This window comes from Falco peregrinus, chromosome 3 (assembly GCF_023634155.1).
Source record: "Falco peregrinus isolate bFalPer1 chromosome 3, bFalPer1.pri, whole genome shotgun sequence".
Lineage (NCBI taxonomy): Eukaryota > Metazoa > Chordata > Aves > Falconiformes > Falconidae > Falco > Falco peregrinus.
Window position 1 is genome coordinate 23,407,492 of NC_073723.1, and position 19,906 is coordinate 23,427,397.

General features: G+C 34.7%; 1 protein-coding gene across 3 annotated transcripts in view; it reads left to right on the plus strand.

The window, feature by feature from the left end:
* The window catches only part of CSMD3 (CUB and Sushi multiple domains 3), a 725,287-nt gene that overhangs the window by 96,859 nt on the left and 608,522 nt on the right, over positions 1-19,906 (plus strand). For all 3 annotated transcript variants that reach the window (XM_055800728.1, XM_055800729.1, XM_027777765.2), the window contains exon 3: positions 14,475-14,587. In XM_055800728.1, coding sequence (XP_055656703.1) covers positions 14,475-14,587 — 113 coding nt within the window. The remainder of the gene's footprint in view (positions 1-14,474; positions 14,588-19,906) is intronic.

Sequence of the window (19,906 nt, forward strand, 5' to 3'; positions counted from 1 at the left end):
GCCCCCATTTATAAAAATGTACATTCTAGATGCAGACCTAGCAGACCTGTAACTATTTACAGATGTGCATTTTATATATGCATAGCTATTATCCAATCCTAAATACAGAGACGAACAGTAGCTGCATTTTATTACATGTTTTCAACAAAAGTAACAGAATCTTTGACAGTTCCTTTCCTGAAATGATTGTGGCAGTCTTCACATGAAAATAATTTTCTGTTTGCTAAAACAGTGTATTCTCAGCATGTAATCAAAAAGACCTTGTCATATTGGACTTTTCTTAGTAATGTTTACTCAAAGTGCTACTTTGTAAGGAAAAGCAATATCATATTTTGAAATCACTGTCTCTAACAGTGGAATAGTACAGATATATAGCAGTGTGTTCTTAAAACTTTAAATGTAATTATTTGGTCTCTGCTGCAATAACAGTTCTAGTTCAGACTTAAATGTTAGAAAAACACCTTTTTTTTTAGCAATAGTATAACATTGTATGCTTTCATGCATAGCAGAATGACATGCTAAAAACTACATTGTCAAGAAAAAGAGAAGAATATTTTAGTGCATTTATTGTTGTCATGGGTAATCTGCATTTTGTCCCTATGCTGATGACTTTTGGAATGCTTATCTATGTTTATTATAACTATTAGGAAGAAAATGCCACTAAAACTGAAGAGCTCTGTACTTTTACATGCTAACTAGTTTGCTTCAGATAGGTGCTCTTTTTCAGTGGCCCTTGTGTGAAAACCAACTAAAAGCTTGGTTTGCAATTGCTGAACAAATGTAGATCCTTTTGATTTTATTAGAGATGTTCAGAGCTGGTTTGTAGAGGATGCAAAGGTGTGACTCAAAGCCCATGGAAATTGGTGGGAAGATGCTGACTGGTTACAATGGAGTTTATATTAAATCCACTGTCCAATGGGCACTAAGAATCTCTGTTGTAGGGGTTATAAATCTGTATAAAAAGTGGCGATGGGAATGATACACTTATCTTTAAATTAATTTTACACATTAATTTTGGAAGGATTTCTCCTTTGTTAGATCAGTTAAGGGAAGATTTCCAGAAAGTGGAAGTTAGAATAAGGTACCTGACACCCTTCTGGTATGTTAAACTAGATTTAAAATGTTTCACTGTCTTTCATGTAACCAAAAATTCCTTTCATAATTGCTATTTTTTTCTTTTCATTTCACAGGAAATGTTTGATAAGAGCAGTCAGTTAATTTGAAAAATTATACTTGATTCTTTTTTAAACAAATCTGAAATGTAATTATACTGTGGTGAGTCTTTTTCTTCCTAGGGAGTTTTCTTTTTGTTTTGTGAGGATGGAAATGGAAAAAACCCCACATACATTGATTATAGGGGAAGGAGAAAAATTCAAAAGGAAAATCTACATTTTCTAAGTCCAAATTTTAATTTAGATTTTTCTCCCTTGGAAGAGGGACCTTACTTTTTATTTTGCACTGAAATATGATTTTCTTTAAAATGCTTTTTGCTTTCTGCCTAGAAATTTTGTTATGGCATTTCAGATATAATGGTCAATATAGAATGAAATACTTACCTGCTATGAGAAAATGATATGTTTATATACTTTATGCTTATGTAGTATATACATTGTGCTTATGTTATAGATATATTAATTTACAACCCTTTACTTTTCTGATTTTATAAAGATCTCAATAGGGTCTTATTTATGGTTTGATGGGATAGTGTTTCGAGTGTCACAGCTTTTTGCCCAGATCTGTCTCAGAGTTTTAGATCTGTAAATGAAAACTCTTTTCCATTATATCCTGGCTTTCTTCACCTTCACTTTGTTTTTTATTTGGCTGTCTGTGTTGTCCTATGTTTTTCCATTTTTTTTCCTGTGTTCTGGATCCCTTTTCCCATGCAGCTATTTTTCCTTCACCTCTACTTGCCCTCCACACAAGGCATTTCAGAATGGATATAGGAAATTGAGAATTTAATTTCTCATTGCAGTGGCCAAAAATAAAATCTTTATACATACTTTTCTCCACTGCAGTGGATACAGGCTCTGTTGTGAAGCACCATATGCTCCAGACCTCTCTGTAGAAAGATAGCCATACCCAGCGCTGGAGGAGAAACGCCTTCCTCTAGCATCCTCTGGACTTCCCTCTCTTGCCCTCTGCCACATACTCTGCCTATATTTTCTCCTTTAAAGTGAACAGGGGTCTGTGAGAAAAGTAGTTTGCTTTTGACACAGATTGCAAATTTTCTGGAAGAAAAGGAATGAAATAAAGTAAATGGATTTTTTTGTTTATTTGTTTGGGTTTTGTTTGTTTGTTTGGGGTTTGTTTGTTTGTTTGTTTGTTTGTTTAACCATTGCAGTCTGTTTTCCAGCTAATTTAGCTGATGAATTGATAGGATTTGTTCTATTTGTTGCTATTACTCAATGACGTCTTTATATTCCAAGATAGTGAGTTTTTCATATTAAAAGCATAGATTCTGAAATATATGCAGATAGCTTTTCCTCCTTCACATGCCCTGCTACTACAACTTTATCACTGTACCAGAAGTAACATGTGTGGTGATAGTGTCACAAGCATTTTGGTCATGGATGAATTCCAAACCTCCAGTGAATATTTAGTATGTTGAAGCTGTTCTGGAAGTTCCTGGCACCTGCAACAGTGATAAGCAAAATATGGCATCTCTCCTTTCCATATTGTGCTATTTTCACACATTGAGGCAAAGTTACAAAAGATAGTTGAGCTCATCTAAAAGCTTGTTGTCACTTATAGAAGCAAATCCAGTGCCCATATTCCTCTGACTTTGGCTGTGTGATCGTCCCCTGCACTTCCTTTGGGTCTGGCACTCATCAGGCATATCCCTTTGTGGATATGCTAATTGAATTGACTTGAGTTTATTTTTAATGGATTAGTTCTTCATCAGAGTGCTTAAATGAACCAATTCACAGAGAAGCGTGTAAATCCTTAGAACCAGTGTGAAGTCAGTGTCAGAACTGTGGAAAAATCAGAAGGAGCAGGCTCCCCTCCTTTGGTGTTTGGAAAGCTCCAAGGTCTGCTAAAATGTACTGTACATCTTTACCCAGCTTTAAGATGAGAAGAATAAACTATGTTGTCATAATGTTCTAGCTGCGAAAGGCTAAAAATATGTGCTGCTTACTTCATCATTTCTTAAATCTTGTTACTTTAGGAATGTAGAATGTTTTCAAATGCTCTAAAAGTAATTGTTTTGATATGTTGTGTTCTGATCAGCTTTTCTATAAAAGAAGCAGGCAAATCCTCACCCTAGAGATCTTTAAAGACTGTTTGTATGGTAGTGAGATACCTGCTTCTTACTTACTGTTTGAACTGTTCTTAAACTACTGTTTGAAGTTCTTCTTGCTTTTTTATGTATTAAAATAAATTGGCTGTTACAGGAAATATAATTATTTATAAAGTCTGTTTCATTTCTGATGCTAAAAAAAAGTGGAGGGTTGTGTAATAAAAGTTTCACAGTGGTAATGGATGATGGCACTTCTTAGATACATGCTTTGTAAAGAATATAATGATCATGCCAGAAACTGATAAGTAATTTATTGTTTAGTTCCAAGCAGCTGTTCAATTAAAAATGTTCAGCCTTGACCTATGATCATTATTTTAAAATAATAGATCGCATGAGCAGTTTTGCATTTTGACAGGGAAAAATTATCATTTGACAAAAATAAATTAGTTCATAAATCATATGCTGATTTGTTAATGAATTGTGGAATAAAGATACTTAACATTTTCAGTGAGAGCAAAACTTGAATGCAGTCAGCCACTTGTGCTCAATCTTGTTTGCTTTGTTTTATAGGCTATTAAGACAAATTCTGTTTACTTGTTTTAAACTGATTGAACAGATGTATAAAAAGTGTAGGAGTTGCTCCTATTCATATTTGAATTCTTTTAAAGAAGTGCTTACATTTCTTACTTTCTTCCTAATTCAATGGGTAAGTAACTGCTTCCTTGGAAGTAAAATTGGAAGACCAAACATCAGTTGAATTTTACCAGGATGGTGCAGATCAAGCTTGCAATACTCCTAGCTGCAATTCAACACCTTTAATTTCTCAACATGTACCTGTGCATATGCACATGCACACCCAAAACTTAAACAGTAATTAGATTCAGGCTTAATTGACTCTTAAGCAGCAGAGCAGTGTTTTCCTTTTCCAATACACTTTTCAGATTTCAAAAATGTTTGTTCTGAACTGGTGTAAGAAAGAACATTAGAGAATGTGGTGGGCTGACCTTGGCTGGCTGCCAGACGCCCACCCAGCCACTCTGTCACTCCCCCTCAACAGCAGGACAGCAAGAGAAAATAAAATTAAAAATCTTCTTGGTCAAGATAAAGGTACAGAGACCGCTTAACAATTACTGTCACAGGCAAACCAGATTCAATTTGGGGAAAATTAATTTAATTAATGGCCAATTAAAGAGAGAGTTGGATGGTGAGAAACAAAGACAAAAACTAAAGCACCTTCCCCCCAACCCCACTGTTTTCTCCTCAGGTTCAACTTGACTCCTGATTATCTCCTCTGCCTTGCCCCTCTCTGAGCAGCACAGGGCAGGTGGGGAACGTGGGGTTGTGGTTGGTCCGTAACAGCTTCTCTCTGCTGCTCCTTTCTCATCACACTTTTCCCTACTCCAGCTTGGGTCCTTCATGGGCTGCTTCAGTGTGGGTCCTCTCAAAGGGCTACAATTACTTCAGGGGATATCCACCTGTTCTTGTGTGGGGTCATCCACAGGCTAGTGTGGATGTATGCTTTGGCATGGATCTCCATGGGCTGCAGGGGAATATCTGCTACACTGCCTGGAGCACCTCCTCCTCTTCCTTCTCCAACCTCAGTGTTCACAGGTCTGTTTTTTCACACATTTTTTTTCCTCACCCCTCACGGCTTGTGCAGCATTTTGCCACTTCTTAAATACATTTTCACAGAGGTGCCACCAGCTTTGCTGATGGACTCAGCTGTGTCGTGCAGTCTGTTGTGGAGCTGGCTGGAACCAGCTGTGTCCACCACAGGGCAGTCCCTGGCCTCTCCTCACAGAGCCTCCTCTGCTAGCAAAGCCTTGACACCTGCACCCAATGCACACATGGAACATGCACATTGCAGAGCCTCAGTTTAACTCGCTGCCTAGAAACTGATTGGTTTCTTGAATCGTGAGATTTTCATATCCCTCCTAAAACTAGAAATTCTTTCAGTGATATACTGCTAAACTCTGAATTTCCTTATTGGTTACACATTCAACCCCTTTCTGAATTCTTCTAAATTCTTGGATTAATAAAAGAACTAGTTCAGCAAGGTAATTGAACATCATCAGTTTTAATTTGCCACTTTTAAATGTCATAGAATTCTTTCTATTATTGTGGAAGAATTAATAGCTTTTCTTTAAATTAAAATAGGGTTTTTTCTAATAAAGTATAGCAGAACACTAGCAAAAAGAGCATGATGCTTGATTATTTGAGTACTATAGGAAAATATATACTGAATCAAAGAAAAAAAAATTAAGTAGGAAGGATTAAAAAGGAATATATTGCAATTTAAATTATTCCAGTCTATTTTACTTTCTAATATAATGCAGGAAAAATAGTTATATCTGCAAAAAGACAGAAATACAAAGTGAAGTCGTTGTTTCTCCCTCCAAAGTTCATTAATAAGTGTGAGTAGTGGCTAGATTGCCGCATAAGTGATTGTGCTTCCAATTCATCAGAATTTCTTTGGAGCATACATGATCTTCTCTTGGATTAGCTACTCTCCTATCAGCTGAACAGCTGATATGTTAGACATTGTGTCTCTCAACTTTGGAAACCTCTGCATTTCCTTACTATTGCCCTCTGAGCTTTGTTTTCTCCCCTCTCCTGCAACTAGAGAAGGGGTCCTCAAACTTTTTAAACTGGGGGCCAGCACGCAGATGAAGTGGCAGGCAGTCATCTGCGGCTGCTTGGTTTCCCCCCCCCCAACCCCCAGCGGGGCGGGGGGGGGGCGGGGGGTCTGTAAATACCGGGGGCTGGATTGAGGACCCTGGGGGGCCGTATCTGGCCCATGGGCCATAGTTTGAGGACCCCTGAACTAGAAGCTCCAGGGAGATGTTATTGCAGCCTTTGAGTACTTTAAGGAGCTTGTAAGACAGGGACAGACTTTTTAGTAAGGCTTTTAAACTAAAAGTGTAGATTCAGATATAAGGAAAAAAATTTTTTACAATGAGGGTGGTGAAACATTGGCACAGGTTGCCCAGAGAGGTGGTAGATGCCCCATCCCTGTGTTCAAGTCAGGTGGGACGGGGCTCTGAGCAACCTGGTCTAGTTGAAGATGTTCTTGCTTATTGCAGGGAAGTTCCAGCCCAAACTATGCTGTGCTTCTATGATTTTATTTAAAGTAAGGACTGTGAGAAATAACTGTCTCTCTATAGAGATTAGAACTTTTAAAACAAGTCTGAATCCTGGTCTCTTGTTCTTTAGACCTGTTCCTTCACTGGGAAAAGAGCACTTTCCAATTTCAGTGTGTGTTAATATTGCATATTAGATTTGCAAGGTCTTCTCTTCTGTGGTATTTGTGATCACTTAGGTATGTTACTTAAATCAGGGAAAGAGGCTATTACCACATAGAATAATTTGGATCTGACATAGTATATCTCACGGACAATTAAGGATCAGATCTGACTGCCCAGAGAGGCTGGACCATCTCCATCCTTGTAGATTTTCAAGACATAAGAGTATAAAGCCCTGAGCAACCTGGTCTGACCTCAGACCTGCCCCTGCTATGAGAAAAGGCTGGAATAGGGACCTCAGGGGGACCTCCTGAGGTCCCTTTCAACCTGATTTACCCTGTTATCTTGTGTTGTGGAATGAATATTTTGGGATACCCAGGCAATCTTTTTACAGTAACTATCCTGTTTATTTTTAATATTTTCAATAGGAAAACTATTTATTATTTGGGAAGATTAATGTAATTTTGGTAAACTGCATGGGAAAGCCAAAGCAAAAGTGAAAAAAAATATCTCTTTTCTTTTGAGGCATTCTTCCTAGTTTACAGTGGATATTGAGAGTAAAACTTGTTAAAACATTTAGAGCTGAATCTCAAACATTAGGCTGTGGAATTTGTTATATGAATCCAGCAGCATGAGCTATACTTCAGACTGAATGACCTGTATGCCTTCGTATGTGGAATATGGACTATTCAGTTTCAGGGAAGGAGGAGAAGCATGGGGTTAATATGTTATATGTTACTTTAAAGGTGCGTGGTCTTACTCAAAAGCAAAGATATATGTAGATAACAGTTGTAAGTAACTTTATTTTTTAAAGCAATTAATTTCTTAACTCCTTCATAAACATAAAAGCACCACTGATACTTAAATAATGTATTTAATTTTATAGATATCATCCAATATATCAGTAGTGAAATGCATACTTTATTTTTAAAAGCTTATTACCTTGCCTTTCCTAGCTTTTCTGTTGACTACTTTTTATGCTTAACTGCTACTGCTACCTAACTAGTTTTCAGTGCTTTTGGAACTTTCTACTGGTAGATGCTTAGTTTGCTGTTTAGAAATAAGAGGTACTTACATGTCTGATGAATTGTTATAGAAGACACACAAGAAAAAAGGACCACAAAACAGACTGAAAGGGAAGTGCGTGCTGGATTTTGCGTTGTCACGAAAGAGGGTAACCAGAAACATGCCAATAGGGAAACAGGTAATTTTAATGTGGCAGCCAGGATCTGGGATGCCGAATCGGACACAATGAACATTTAAAATTCATACTTTATTAAGTAATCATAACTTCTCTTCAGTATCTCAGTATTCAAAATAAGAAAATGCCACGACATATACAAGGAGATGAGGTCCTCAGAAAAAAAATAATTGATAAGTATTAGAAGACAAAAATAAAACTGTGCATAGAAACAATACTGAAGAAACCTATTATTTCAGTCAACCAGATGCTGATCACAACAAATGCAGTACCAAATCAGGTGAGAAGAACACACTTTTATCTTTTAAGAAATGCAAATAAGCAATCCCTTCTCCTGAGTGCATCTATGATTATTTTTAACGTATTTTTTTTTTCAATAATCGGAGCTAGTGGGAAAATGTTAAACAAGAATTTGGCAGGCAAAAGACCTAATCTTACTAAATTTGAAATTGAATCAGTGTAACATCAGGCTAGTCAGATAATAAATCTAATCATCTGCTACTTAGAAAATGATTAGAAGTGTATATGAATACACAAACACACAGATAGGCTCCATCAGCTAATAATGAATTCATCAGCATGTAGTCCAACAAGACCAAGCCCCAGCAGTACCTTACTAAGTTTAAGTTGTATTTATTTGGTAAGTATTAAATAGTAGTCAGCATAAACAGTACATAATATGTTACTGGACAGAAAATAGCAGAAAATAACACTATCGGTAGGAGGATTCCATTTAGTTTAATGGGAGAAATCCACTGGTTATGCAGCTTCATTTGTTTATGTACTATGGATTTTAAGGTTAATGTTCTTTGAATATTATCAAGTTGCATGGTTATTACTGAGATCAAAATTTCATAGTGGAAGAAAAAGAAGAGTTACCTATTATAAATGCAGCAGCTATAATTATAAAACTATTTTAGCTGTGGTTTCAATATATCAGATAATTCAATTTCCTGAAAACAGCTAAATATGCAATAACATTTCTACTGTCTTCACGAAGTTTGGCTTTATCTATAGGGAAGATTCTCAGTGAAGGTATAAAAAAATTAATTTTACCCAATTTTATTTTATGATTGGCATTTTGCTTATTTTGCCAATTCTTTTTCAGAATCCATCTTCTCCATTTGACATTAAGAATAAACAGTTCTTTGGAGATCAAACTAAAAGTGGAAATGGATGGATTTTGACACTAATTTTACAATCAAAGTTATAATAAATTGACATGTTGACATGTTCTATGTTTCTGCATTATTGTATGTAAATTAGGGACAAACATTTCTTACACCTTTCAGATTAGCCTAGAACTCTTCCTGTTGTAAAATTTCTGTGAGCTAATCAAAAGTTTATTGAAATCAAGTGAAAGACTACTAGTCACTTAAAAGATCTTTTGGTGAATGTCCTTTTATACTATCCAATCCAAACTGAAATATTCTAGATTAACTGTATAGTCTTTGGAAATCAGTAACAGACTTTAGAGAACTTAGAATTCTGTGAAGTATATAAAAAACCCCCTTTAAAATACATTTAATATTTTTAATAAATAATTTAATAAATATTTTTAAATATTTAAATGTATTTTAAAGGGTTTTTAATATAAATTAATTTTATATATTAATTTTAAATAAATTAATTTATATAAATTAATTTTAAAATACATTTTAAAAAATGTATTTTAAAATTAAAAAGATAATCAAGGCTTTGTCAAAGAGCAATTATCTAAGATACACAGGAAATGAGGAAATGCTGTCAACTGATTTATCACACCACAATCTCAAGTAACCGATTTATCTAGACGAACTTTTGTGTGACTAATCAAGACTGCTTTCCATCATTTCAACTTTGCAGTTATGAAAAGATTGCTTTAATGTGATCCTGCAGCTGGGAGCATGTTTTTCCTTAAGGGCTTGTGAGTTTTAAGTCCAGCATGCAGCTAAAGGTGCGCTTGATATATGAGTAAAGCTTTATTCCAAGGACCACGGTGAAGCAGAAAATGAATGATTGATCAAACTTCAGAAATTTTCAGTCAGAAAAAGAGCTTGGAAACCATAAATCTAAGATGATTTGTCATTTTAAAATGATGATATAAATGATTTTTTAAAAAAAGAGATATGTTATAAATACTCTAGAAGTAATAGTCTTTCAAAGTACACTGTGAAAAAGGAAAACAGATTCAATTGCTTACTATTGTATGCACGTTTATTTTGTGAATTTACAGCATGTGCCAAAATACAGTAACTCATAGGAAAAGTGGCACATACTGTAAATGGTGTGTTTGAAATAAAATATTAATGCAATTTTCAATCACTTATAAACCAAAAAATATATTACTACAGATTTTTATAAAGATTAAAACACAATCAACATTTCTTAGAATTTATTTACATATTTTAATTAATTTTTAATTGATTAATGAATTCCTGCAGACATAAGGCAATGTTTTGTTGCGTACTCCATTTGGCCTTTTCCATCACTGAAAAAACATATAAGGATGAATTCAGAGAACTTTGACACAGCTTCCTTCAAAACTATTTTCTCAGCTTGAAAGAGACATACTTTAGTCACTTTATTCGTACATCAGGAAATTTTGTGCACTTGCATCCTGAGTACTTAGAGACATCTGAGGACTCAAATAAGATCTGTCTTATTTTTCCAAGGCCTTAACGAATAAAGGTATAACACTCAATATAACAGATGTTATTACTTATTCACTTACAGTACTACTAATACTCATACTGCAAGTAACTAATGAAAAATCCCATTGCTAATACTTAAAAATGTCCAGAAACTTCCTAGAATTTTTGTCTCTTCTCTGGTGGTGTTCTCACCCTTCTGATGTCCTTCTGGGTCCCCAATAGCCTTGGTTTTTCCTCAGGAGGATGAAGAGGGTACCACAGAGTAGTTATAGTACTCTGTACTTACTGTTGCATCATAGAATCATTTAGATTAGAAAAGACCTTTGAGATCCATTACCCCTGGACATTAACCACTAAAGCGTGCTGCCAAGCACACATGTTGGATAACACTCCGTAGCTGAGCTGCAGCATCTCAATCAAAAATGCCAGGAGAATGTTATAGTTCAAAAATTCATTTTTTAAAGAGTTGAGACAGAAGGAAGTGTATTTCCTTCTCAGACTTCTATAGACATCGTCTTTAGTTCCCATGGTTTCTCACCACAGCAGTACATACCAATGGCTTGTGGGATTTCTTTATGGATTTGGGGGATTATTAAAAGAGCCAATTCCAAAACCAAAAAGGGAAAGAGGATGAGGACGGGGTAAATGAAAATCCTAAAAAAAAACCAACCCAAAAACAAACCAAACAAAACCTGCCACCTGTCCTAGTATAAATTTTTTTCTGCTGAGGGATGACTGCAGTGCTTAACAGAACATGCAGGCACATCTCAAATCCCTAAGTGATCCTACCCGGCCTCTAACTCTCCAGGAGAACATGGGTCTCATCTTGGTCCAATGGCACGTGTACCATCTCTGTGTTTATGTCTCAAATACCTCACAATATCTAAAACAGCAGTAGAGGGACATTCAAATCGCTCTATTAGGTATTTCAAATTTGAAAAAGTTGATGCAAATGGAATGGAATATGAAAATGGAATGTAAGAGAGAAAATCACTGTAGATAAAAAACCCTCAGCTACTACAGGAAATTTGAATTTTAAGTCTGTTTAATATGCAGATGATACCAGCTTAAGGAGATGACTGCTTGTTTTGTGTAAGTGTCCCACCTATAGTTTTGCTTTTACCAGGGTAATCTCTTAATAGGTGTGGCTGGTCTAAAGAAGCGGTATCAGACTTATGCACATACATTATCTTACAGGCAATTTGCTGCTTAGCTGACATCTCTCTCCTGCAGTTATTATGTACTTCCTATGTTTCATCTTAAATGACAAACTATTCAAGCTAACATTTATGACTTTTTGTAGACTTTTACATACAAATGAGACTTAAGCTCTGAGGTCAATGTACTGTAGTACCCAATGAATAATACTCAAGTATTAGGTTACTTCAATTGTTTGAAAAAAATACATTACATTGCATTTAGAAAATTTGCAATATTTTACCAAGCGATATTTGCGTGTTGTATTATTACATATTAGATTTTTTAAATTCATTTTGCATTTACTAAACCACAAATAAAACCTCTGCACTTTTTTTTCCTATTAAGTGTAATGACTAGAATAAAGAAACCAACTAAAACTTTCTGCATAAATGCAGCATAACAATGATGATAAAGGGCATACCCCTGAAAGCTCTTATAATGGTCTGTTTTGCATGAGGAGCTTGTAACACTTGCCACAATAGTAACATATGTGTTCATTTTTAAAAAAAACCCTATCCATCTAAGCTGTGCACGTGTACCACTCATAAGATTAAAACATTTGGGATAAATGTATATTTCTTTTCTGCTGGCTATGCGTTTATGCCCACAATTCCCTCAGATCAGTGAGTAGCTAAGTAGATACCAATAAACCTGCTGGGTGCTGCAGATAAAAGTTTTATTAAAATTGTTGCCTTGGGTTTATTTCAGGTGAGTTTACTTTCAAGTGGTGATACCAATGAATTAAAGTACGTACTGGTTTATGAATAAGGTAATGGGAAAATTCCACTGATATTGATGTGTCAAACAATTATGCATATGCTCATTTGGGAGACATAAGTGTTTAGTTATATTTTTTTGTTAGAACAAAAATGTATTCTCGTAATCAATTAAAAAAAGTATTTTCTAAATATTCTGTAAATAATTCTCTCCTTTCATATTAATATTAATTCTTTAATCTAGTCTTGTTCTAATGACATTATTCATGAAAATGCTAATGACAAAACAAATAATATGTTTCTGGATACACACACCGATGCCTTGCTGCGTGTATGTAGATCTGCATATACACCTCTTTAAGTGTCATTGCTACTTCTGTTCATGTTTTTCAGTTTTCTACTCATTATGCTGTGAGTAATATATCTTATCTTTTGGCTTTCATAGTTGTCATGATTGTAACCAATAGTATATATTGGCTATTGCAACGTCTTTAACAGTGTTTTCAGTAAGAGCATAGGGTAATGAATGGATATTCTCTGGGGAAAAAAAGACAGGCTATTCTGGAGGTTTTTTTGCCAAAGATTGCTTAAGAAAAAAACAGTAAAACACCCAGTATAGACTATCTATTAACAACACCAAGTAAATAGTCATCAGAGAAAAATATAGAACTTTTAATGCTCCCCACAGCAAATGAGTATTATGGTAAATTACTGGTACGCTATACAGAACTGATCTAAAGGTATTTTAACATTAAAAATAAATAAAACATTAAATAAATGTAATATTGAAATTCAATAATTTTTTAGAAAATAATTTCCTGACCTTTAAAATTCTGTCATCACTCTCTGTCTTTCCTTCTGGTAAGACTAGAAGTACTGATAATGGTAGGACATAACTTATTTATTCATCTCAGAACAAGACTGACACTGAATTTCAGTGCAAGCAGCAGCAAATGTATTAAAGCAATATTAAGCACCATTGGTGTCTGCAGTACTTATATCAAGCAAAATCAAAAAATATACCTTTTTATTCCAGTAAAAAAATATCAGAGTTTATATCTTTTTTCTAAATGTCCACAAGACCAACTTATGAATTAGGTGTTCTGGAATCCTGTAATGATGTATTGCAAAATCAAATGTCTCTGTGAATCTCATTTAATACATAGCTGTCCCTTCCAATCTAAATTTTTCTATAATTATAACTTCAAAGTAAGAAGTAAAAATGGGGCCTGGCTACAAACACATGAAAACAATTTAATGTTAATAATTATTAAAATAAATCATCCTAATCTGCAACAGAATTTGCCACACATGGCCAACCGGGCTCCAAAGGCATATCTAGGTGTCACTGGTGAGTATACACAGCTAAATTACTTGATTTGCTCTTTAGATATTTTTGACACGTAAATACTTTGGGGTTTGTTGGTCTGGTATGAACCCTGAAGAGGTTATTTTCCTAGAACAGAGAAAGTAAGTGTTATCATATGTACATCAAATTAAAAGATTGTGCAGAGCTGAGTATTAGTAGAACATAGCAGTGCTATGGGTACACAAAAATTCAAACATAGCGGTTTTAATAAAACTGACCAACCAAAGAAACCCAAAATCCTAGTAACCCTGTAATTCCTTGTAAGAGAGCTTGCTTTATGGATGTGTGATTTCAAAATGATGCTCTCTGGATTTCCTGGTAGAGGTGAAAGCAGAAATATCTTCTCTGAGGCTGGAGTACACAGATTAAATAATCTTAAATTCTCTCATGAAAGTGACTCATGCTCCCCTTTCTTTCATCATATGACTGCAGGCAATTCATCCACTACAAACTTTAACAGAAGCCTGTGTAAAATATGTGCAATTTTGCCTGGGCAAAATAATACAATAGATGCTTGAACATAACCCTAACGAGTGTAAATTGACTGATGGTTTGTGGGCTTTTTTTTTTTTTTTTCCATCAATTGATAATCTGGACCATTTTTAAAGTCCATTTTCTATATCTTACTATCATGTCTACTAAGTACAGTTTTCTCAAACTGATACACCTTACCTGGTTCAGTGTCCATGAAGGCTGCTAAAATTTTATATTGAATCTTTAAACTATCATATGAAAATAATTTTTTCAAGTAATATAAACTATACACTTTCAAGTCAGTTGCGCTTTCCATGATGAAATATTGTTTGGAACAGACATCTGTCACAGTTTTATTTTTCAGACAATTAACCATGGGTTCTGCTTTTTTTGTTTCTCAGGTTAACAGGATTTCATCTTCCTCCACCTGTGACAAGTACAAAATCTGTATTTTCACTGCGCTTGACAAGTGACTTTGCAGTTAGTGCTCATGGGTTTAAAGTTTATTATGAAGGTAAGACATTCTTAAGAAAATATTCTGGATTTTGGATTTTTTTCTCTGATCTCTATACATAATAAAACTAAATGTTCCACTAAAATGTATACAAATACACATTTACACCTTTATCCTAGTTACAATGTTTGCTTTTCATGGAGTCATTCAGATGCATAGGCTTACATCTGAAATCAAAATATTTAAAACTCAACTGTCTGTAGTCCCACCCAGACACAAATGTTATACGACCTTTCCTTTCTTTAAATTTGAAAAAAACATAATCATAACCTTTCTGGTCCTTCTAACATATGCTTATTCAAATTAATGGCAAGAAATTACTAACTCTTGAATTTCACTAGATAGTTGAATTTATATTTGCAAGTTTTATGGATAGATTCCTTCTCATACTTTTGCATAGGAGAAATGCTGACTCAGTTCTCTGAACTGACATAAAGCTACTTCCCTATTGCAGTTTTCACAACTGTCTACATTTTTCACACAGACACTGAAGTAAAGGAGGTGGCACATGTATTCCTGAAGTCCAGAAGTTCCTATTACTGTGTGTATGTTCTAGGAAGGACCTTGTTTATGATCAAGTTCACTTTAGTCATGTTTGAAGAGTTGGAATATATCATCTATCAATTTATTTTTTAGATCATTTTATTGGCACTGGGACCATGAGCAAGTATTTATAGGATATAAACAGAAACTTGCTTTTTCTACACACACCCCCCCTTTTTTTTTCTTCTTTTCCTTATTTAAATTGATGTAAAGACACTTGATCATTTTCCTTCTGTTTAGCATCTCTCTCAGCAAGCCAGGAGCTATAGTAAACTGCGTGGAGAATCTCTGAGACCATTGTACCCTGCTCAGTCCCATCTGCAAAAGAAACTAATCTTTGAGAAAGTAACTAGCTGAGTAACGCTTTGACAGCTAGGAAAATATCTGTAAACTGGAAATGCAATGAAGGGCTGCCATAGAAGCACAGCCCACAATCACTCTGTAGTAAAATATCTTCAGCCATTGACACAGTTTACTTTCAGACATGATGTGTTAGAATGCTACTTCATATAGATGTTCCCTCCTATATGCGCTTACGTCAAGATATGAAATGAAAAACGTATAAGAATTTTCAAGCCTTTCTTGTCCTTCGAGTTATTATAGAAAATAGATGAAGCAATTACACTTTTTTCTGGTTTACACATAAGCAAGAGATAGTTTACAAAACAGAAATTCAAGCTATGTGTAACTGGTTTTGGCTGGATTATAGCTACTTTGTAGTTTGTCAATTCAACCTAAGTGTAACGGGGTTTTTTTGGCTAGATTATAGCTACTCTGTAGTCTGATAATTTTTCAAGTGTTCAGTACCTTTGTTCAGCAGCAGCATTATTGCAAAAATTTCATATGGAAATATACTATGCAATTCTTATGGAATATTAACTATTTGAAATATAGTATGTACTTCTCATGCATGTTAGGAAAATATGCAGCATTTTTCATCATTGATGTGGTGCCATAAATTGGGAAATTCAGATTCACTATATATGGTATCATCTGCTGTCCTTGTATGTTGTTTGCCAAAAGGTTTTGCACTACTAATCCTAACAGGTAGTGTACTATGCATTTCAGTTATCATAGAGAATGATTAAACTTGAAATAGAAGATCACTAAGAGATTTCAATTTGCACATATGACTGACGCCTCACATAGTTCCTTTCCAGGCTAAAATAACGTGGTGAATAATAAAACTCAGGCTCCTAAATCACTGACAAAGTGTGGGGATATCTTACTTTCAACCACAGAAATCAGCATTTTAGAACAAAACATAAACTTGTTACCTTGAATTTTATACTCATCTTTCTGGAATCTGAGGCATTATTTTGTGAAATCAGGAATATTGAAAGAAGTTAGGCTAGAGCCCAAAGTTTTAGTTAAATGCAGTCTCTCTTACCATGGCCAGACCTGCTTTTTGAAGAGTTGCATCAAAGCACCTTTGTTCAGTTTTTTTTCTTTCAATTCCTGTTTTTCTGACTTCCTATGAAGTTTCCTGTCTTTATACCCAGCCAGCAAAGATATGAAAACTCATTTTGTTACATTCATTTCGTGCATTGTTCCTTGACATGAGAGAATAGATGTATTTAAATGGTAATCACATCAGGGCAATCTCCGTTTCTGTTCTTGTACTCTTTGTGAATGTGTATAACCCTGCAATCAACATTTTCAGGTCTGGTTCTACCTAGTAACCAATTTTTAAAAATTTTGATTGCCCAGTACCTCTTCTTTTACCTTCCTGATGAAACATCTGCATACTGAGTACCCCTAAATATCAGACCACATACTTAAGTGCTTCATTATGGATCTGTAATTTGAGACCTAAGATAGAAATGATTAGCACCTTATCATTCAAATAAAGCAGAATGATAGAGACAGCATGAAAGGCAGGATAAGCAGTAGAGACATATATCTGAAGAGATTAGATCCAGGTGTGATTTGAAAAAGAAGGAACATACCTTTCATAATCAGTGATCATTTAACAGACTTTCCTTTGAAACATTTGGAAATAGATGTCATAGATGGTTATATGGGATACATTACTATTCACTGTCTAAAAAAAACCCAACAAACAACCAACACCCCCAAAAAAACAAACAAAAAAAGCCCCAAACCAAATAAACAAAGCCCACCAACAGCTCCTTCTCAGACCTCCTATCTGCCTTGAGATATTTGCAGTTAAGCTGAAAGTTGACAAGAAACTCCAGAGCACCTGATATTATCTGCGGGAAATATGACTCTACCATGGAATTTCTTGATCACAGCATAGAGGAACATATTAATTTTCTGGTCTCCTGAGGAAAAAAAATGAAAAGACATGAATTTATATCATCAGTAGAACTACTATTCTGGGGCACATGCAAGCGTCTGCAATTGCATCCAGTCAAACTAAGTACACAACAGACCACAGAAACACCAACTCTGGCCTCCTACCATCAATACCATAAGACTCAGTCTGTACCCTCTGTCCCTTCACCCTTCTCTTTGTCTCTTCTTCTCTCCTTTGCTTCTCACCTGTCTTTCTTTCCTCAGTGTCAAGTGGGATATTTGGGTTAGATTTGGTACTGGTTTTTTAAGTTCAGTTTGTCTATTATTTAGGAAAGAACACATTTGAGAAATACACCTGTCTATATAGCACAATACCCGCGGAGAAAAAAGATTTCGTGAGAGAAAACTGAAACAGATTACTCAAAAGAAAAGGACTTCACTTACAGTGACAACAGAAAATGATGACATGCATTGAAAATTCGGGAGGGATTTTAAGACAAAAACTTGAGCTATAATAATTACCAGCCGCAATTTATCATTTTGTCTCTGTCTAGCAACACAGCTTTGCTGGCTGGCTGGAGTAAGAAATGGGGGAAGTCTGCTGATTCTATGCCTGGTGGGTTTTTTTGTTTTGTGTTTTGTGGTTTTTTTGTTTGTTTTTTTTTTTTTTTAGTAGCTTTCAGGGTCTGTGTAACATGCATGGCTATTAACATATGGAGGATAAGTGTTATACTTAATCTCCTGTTTGATAATTTAGGCCAAGTCATAGTGTAGCTGTGTCCTTTTTATTTTATTTCTGATAAGATTATTTTGGGTTTGGAATAGAAGAATTTGATGCACTTTTCCATTTCCTGTGTTCCTAAGATACATAAGCAGCTTTATTCATTGAGAGCACAGGAGGGGAAATACAGCTGCTGAGAAAGAAAGCAACAAAGCAGCTTGGCCCATACAGCGAGGGGCAGTGACCCCAGTCCTGCTTTGAACAGTGCTTCCTTTGGTTCTTGCTGGGCTATTTAACAGCTATTAAACAGGTAACTGACATTGTTAAAATCATTGACTTCATTAACAAATTTACTGCTAGAATTTATGGCAATCTTCATTTGAGGTAAATACGATAGGCATTTTTGTGCTATTCTATTGATCATGGATAAGAAAAAAGGAACTTAGTATGTAAGTTATTCTTATACATAAAACTATGAATGTCCTGGAGATTAAGCACAATTATTTATAATAGTGTTATGAAATATAATTTTATCTGTTTTGTAGTGCTACACATCTTTTAAAAGATGAATTATAAAACTGAATTACTGTACACTGCATAAATAATGAAATGGTCTTCATGTTTGTACTGGGGTGGTGCAATAGGAATTCGGCAATTCTGCTGAAATGATTTTGAGAGGGGTTTGAGAGCAATTTTTAAAATTTCAAGACTTATCTTTATAGGTAACAGGAGGTGGGAGAAGGAAAGAAGGGAGCAGATGGTATTTATTAACATAATAGAATTTCCATCTAGTAACTTCTAGGGATCTATTACACATTTCTTTCGGGAATATTAAGAAAAATTGGTAGCTGATGTACGGGATTATTGAAGCATGTAGATCAGAAATAATATTAGGACTTAAACGTGCCAGGATGTGGATGCTAAAAATAATTTTGGCTGTCGGTATAAAGCTAGAGAATGTGAACAAATAGGATAATATATTTTTAGCTCTTCTGCATATCAAAATTCAGAAATGTTACTACACATAATCTAAATCTTGGATTTAGGTAAGGTTCACAAAGTACTAGTTGTATTAAGCTAATAATATCACTACTAACTTCATGTAAAAATTTAAAGGATTACTAATGAATTACTGCTTAATATTGGAGAGGTGTCTATAAAAGATCTGCACAAAAAATGTTTGCTAGGCTAGAGTTGTAAAAGCCACAGACTTTAAGTTGTAAAGTTGTCACCAGGCTTACTACCTGACAGATACCATAGGCTTTTTGTTATTGTTGTTGTTCAGATTTTGCCATAGCTGTTTTGGGTATGGCTACTTTCTGTCATAAGATTGCTTCAGCAAGCCCTTAATAAAAATGGAATTAAATAGAATTTGCCTAGTGTTTCTGAAAGAAAGTTCACAAAGAAAAAAAAAAATCAAGAATGCTTAAATTACCTAAACATATATTGATCATTTAAACTCCTATTTTAAAAATGAAGCATATTAAATCTAACAAGGAAACATACTAAATATAAGATTACAATCTTAATTCTGAATTTTTACTGTAATTTAACCTGTTAGATAACAAGTTAAAAAAAAAAAAAAAAAAGGGTGCTGGAGTTTCTTTTGGCTGAATATATGAGTATCTGCCATATTGTCTAAGGAGTCACATAAAACTATCTGTCATATCCTTCTGATCTTGGAATACTAACTGTGGACAGAAAACATCCCAACAATGCCTATTCATAGACTTGTATCTACTGTCCACAGCATGTCATGCAGAAATAAAATGGCTTTATATTCAGCGAAATAAAAA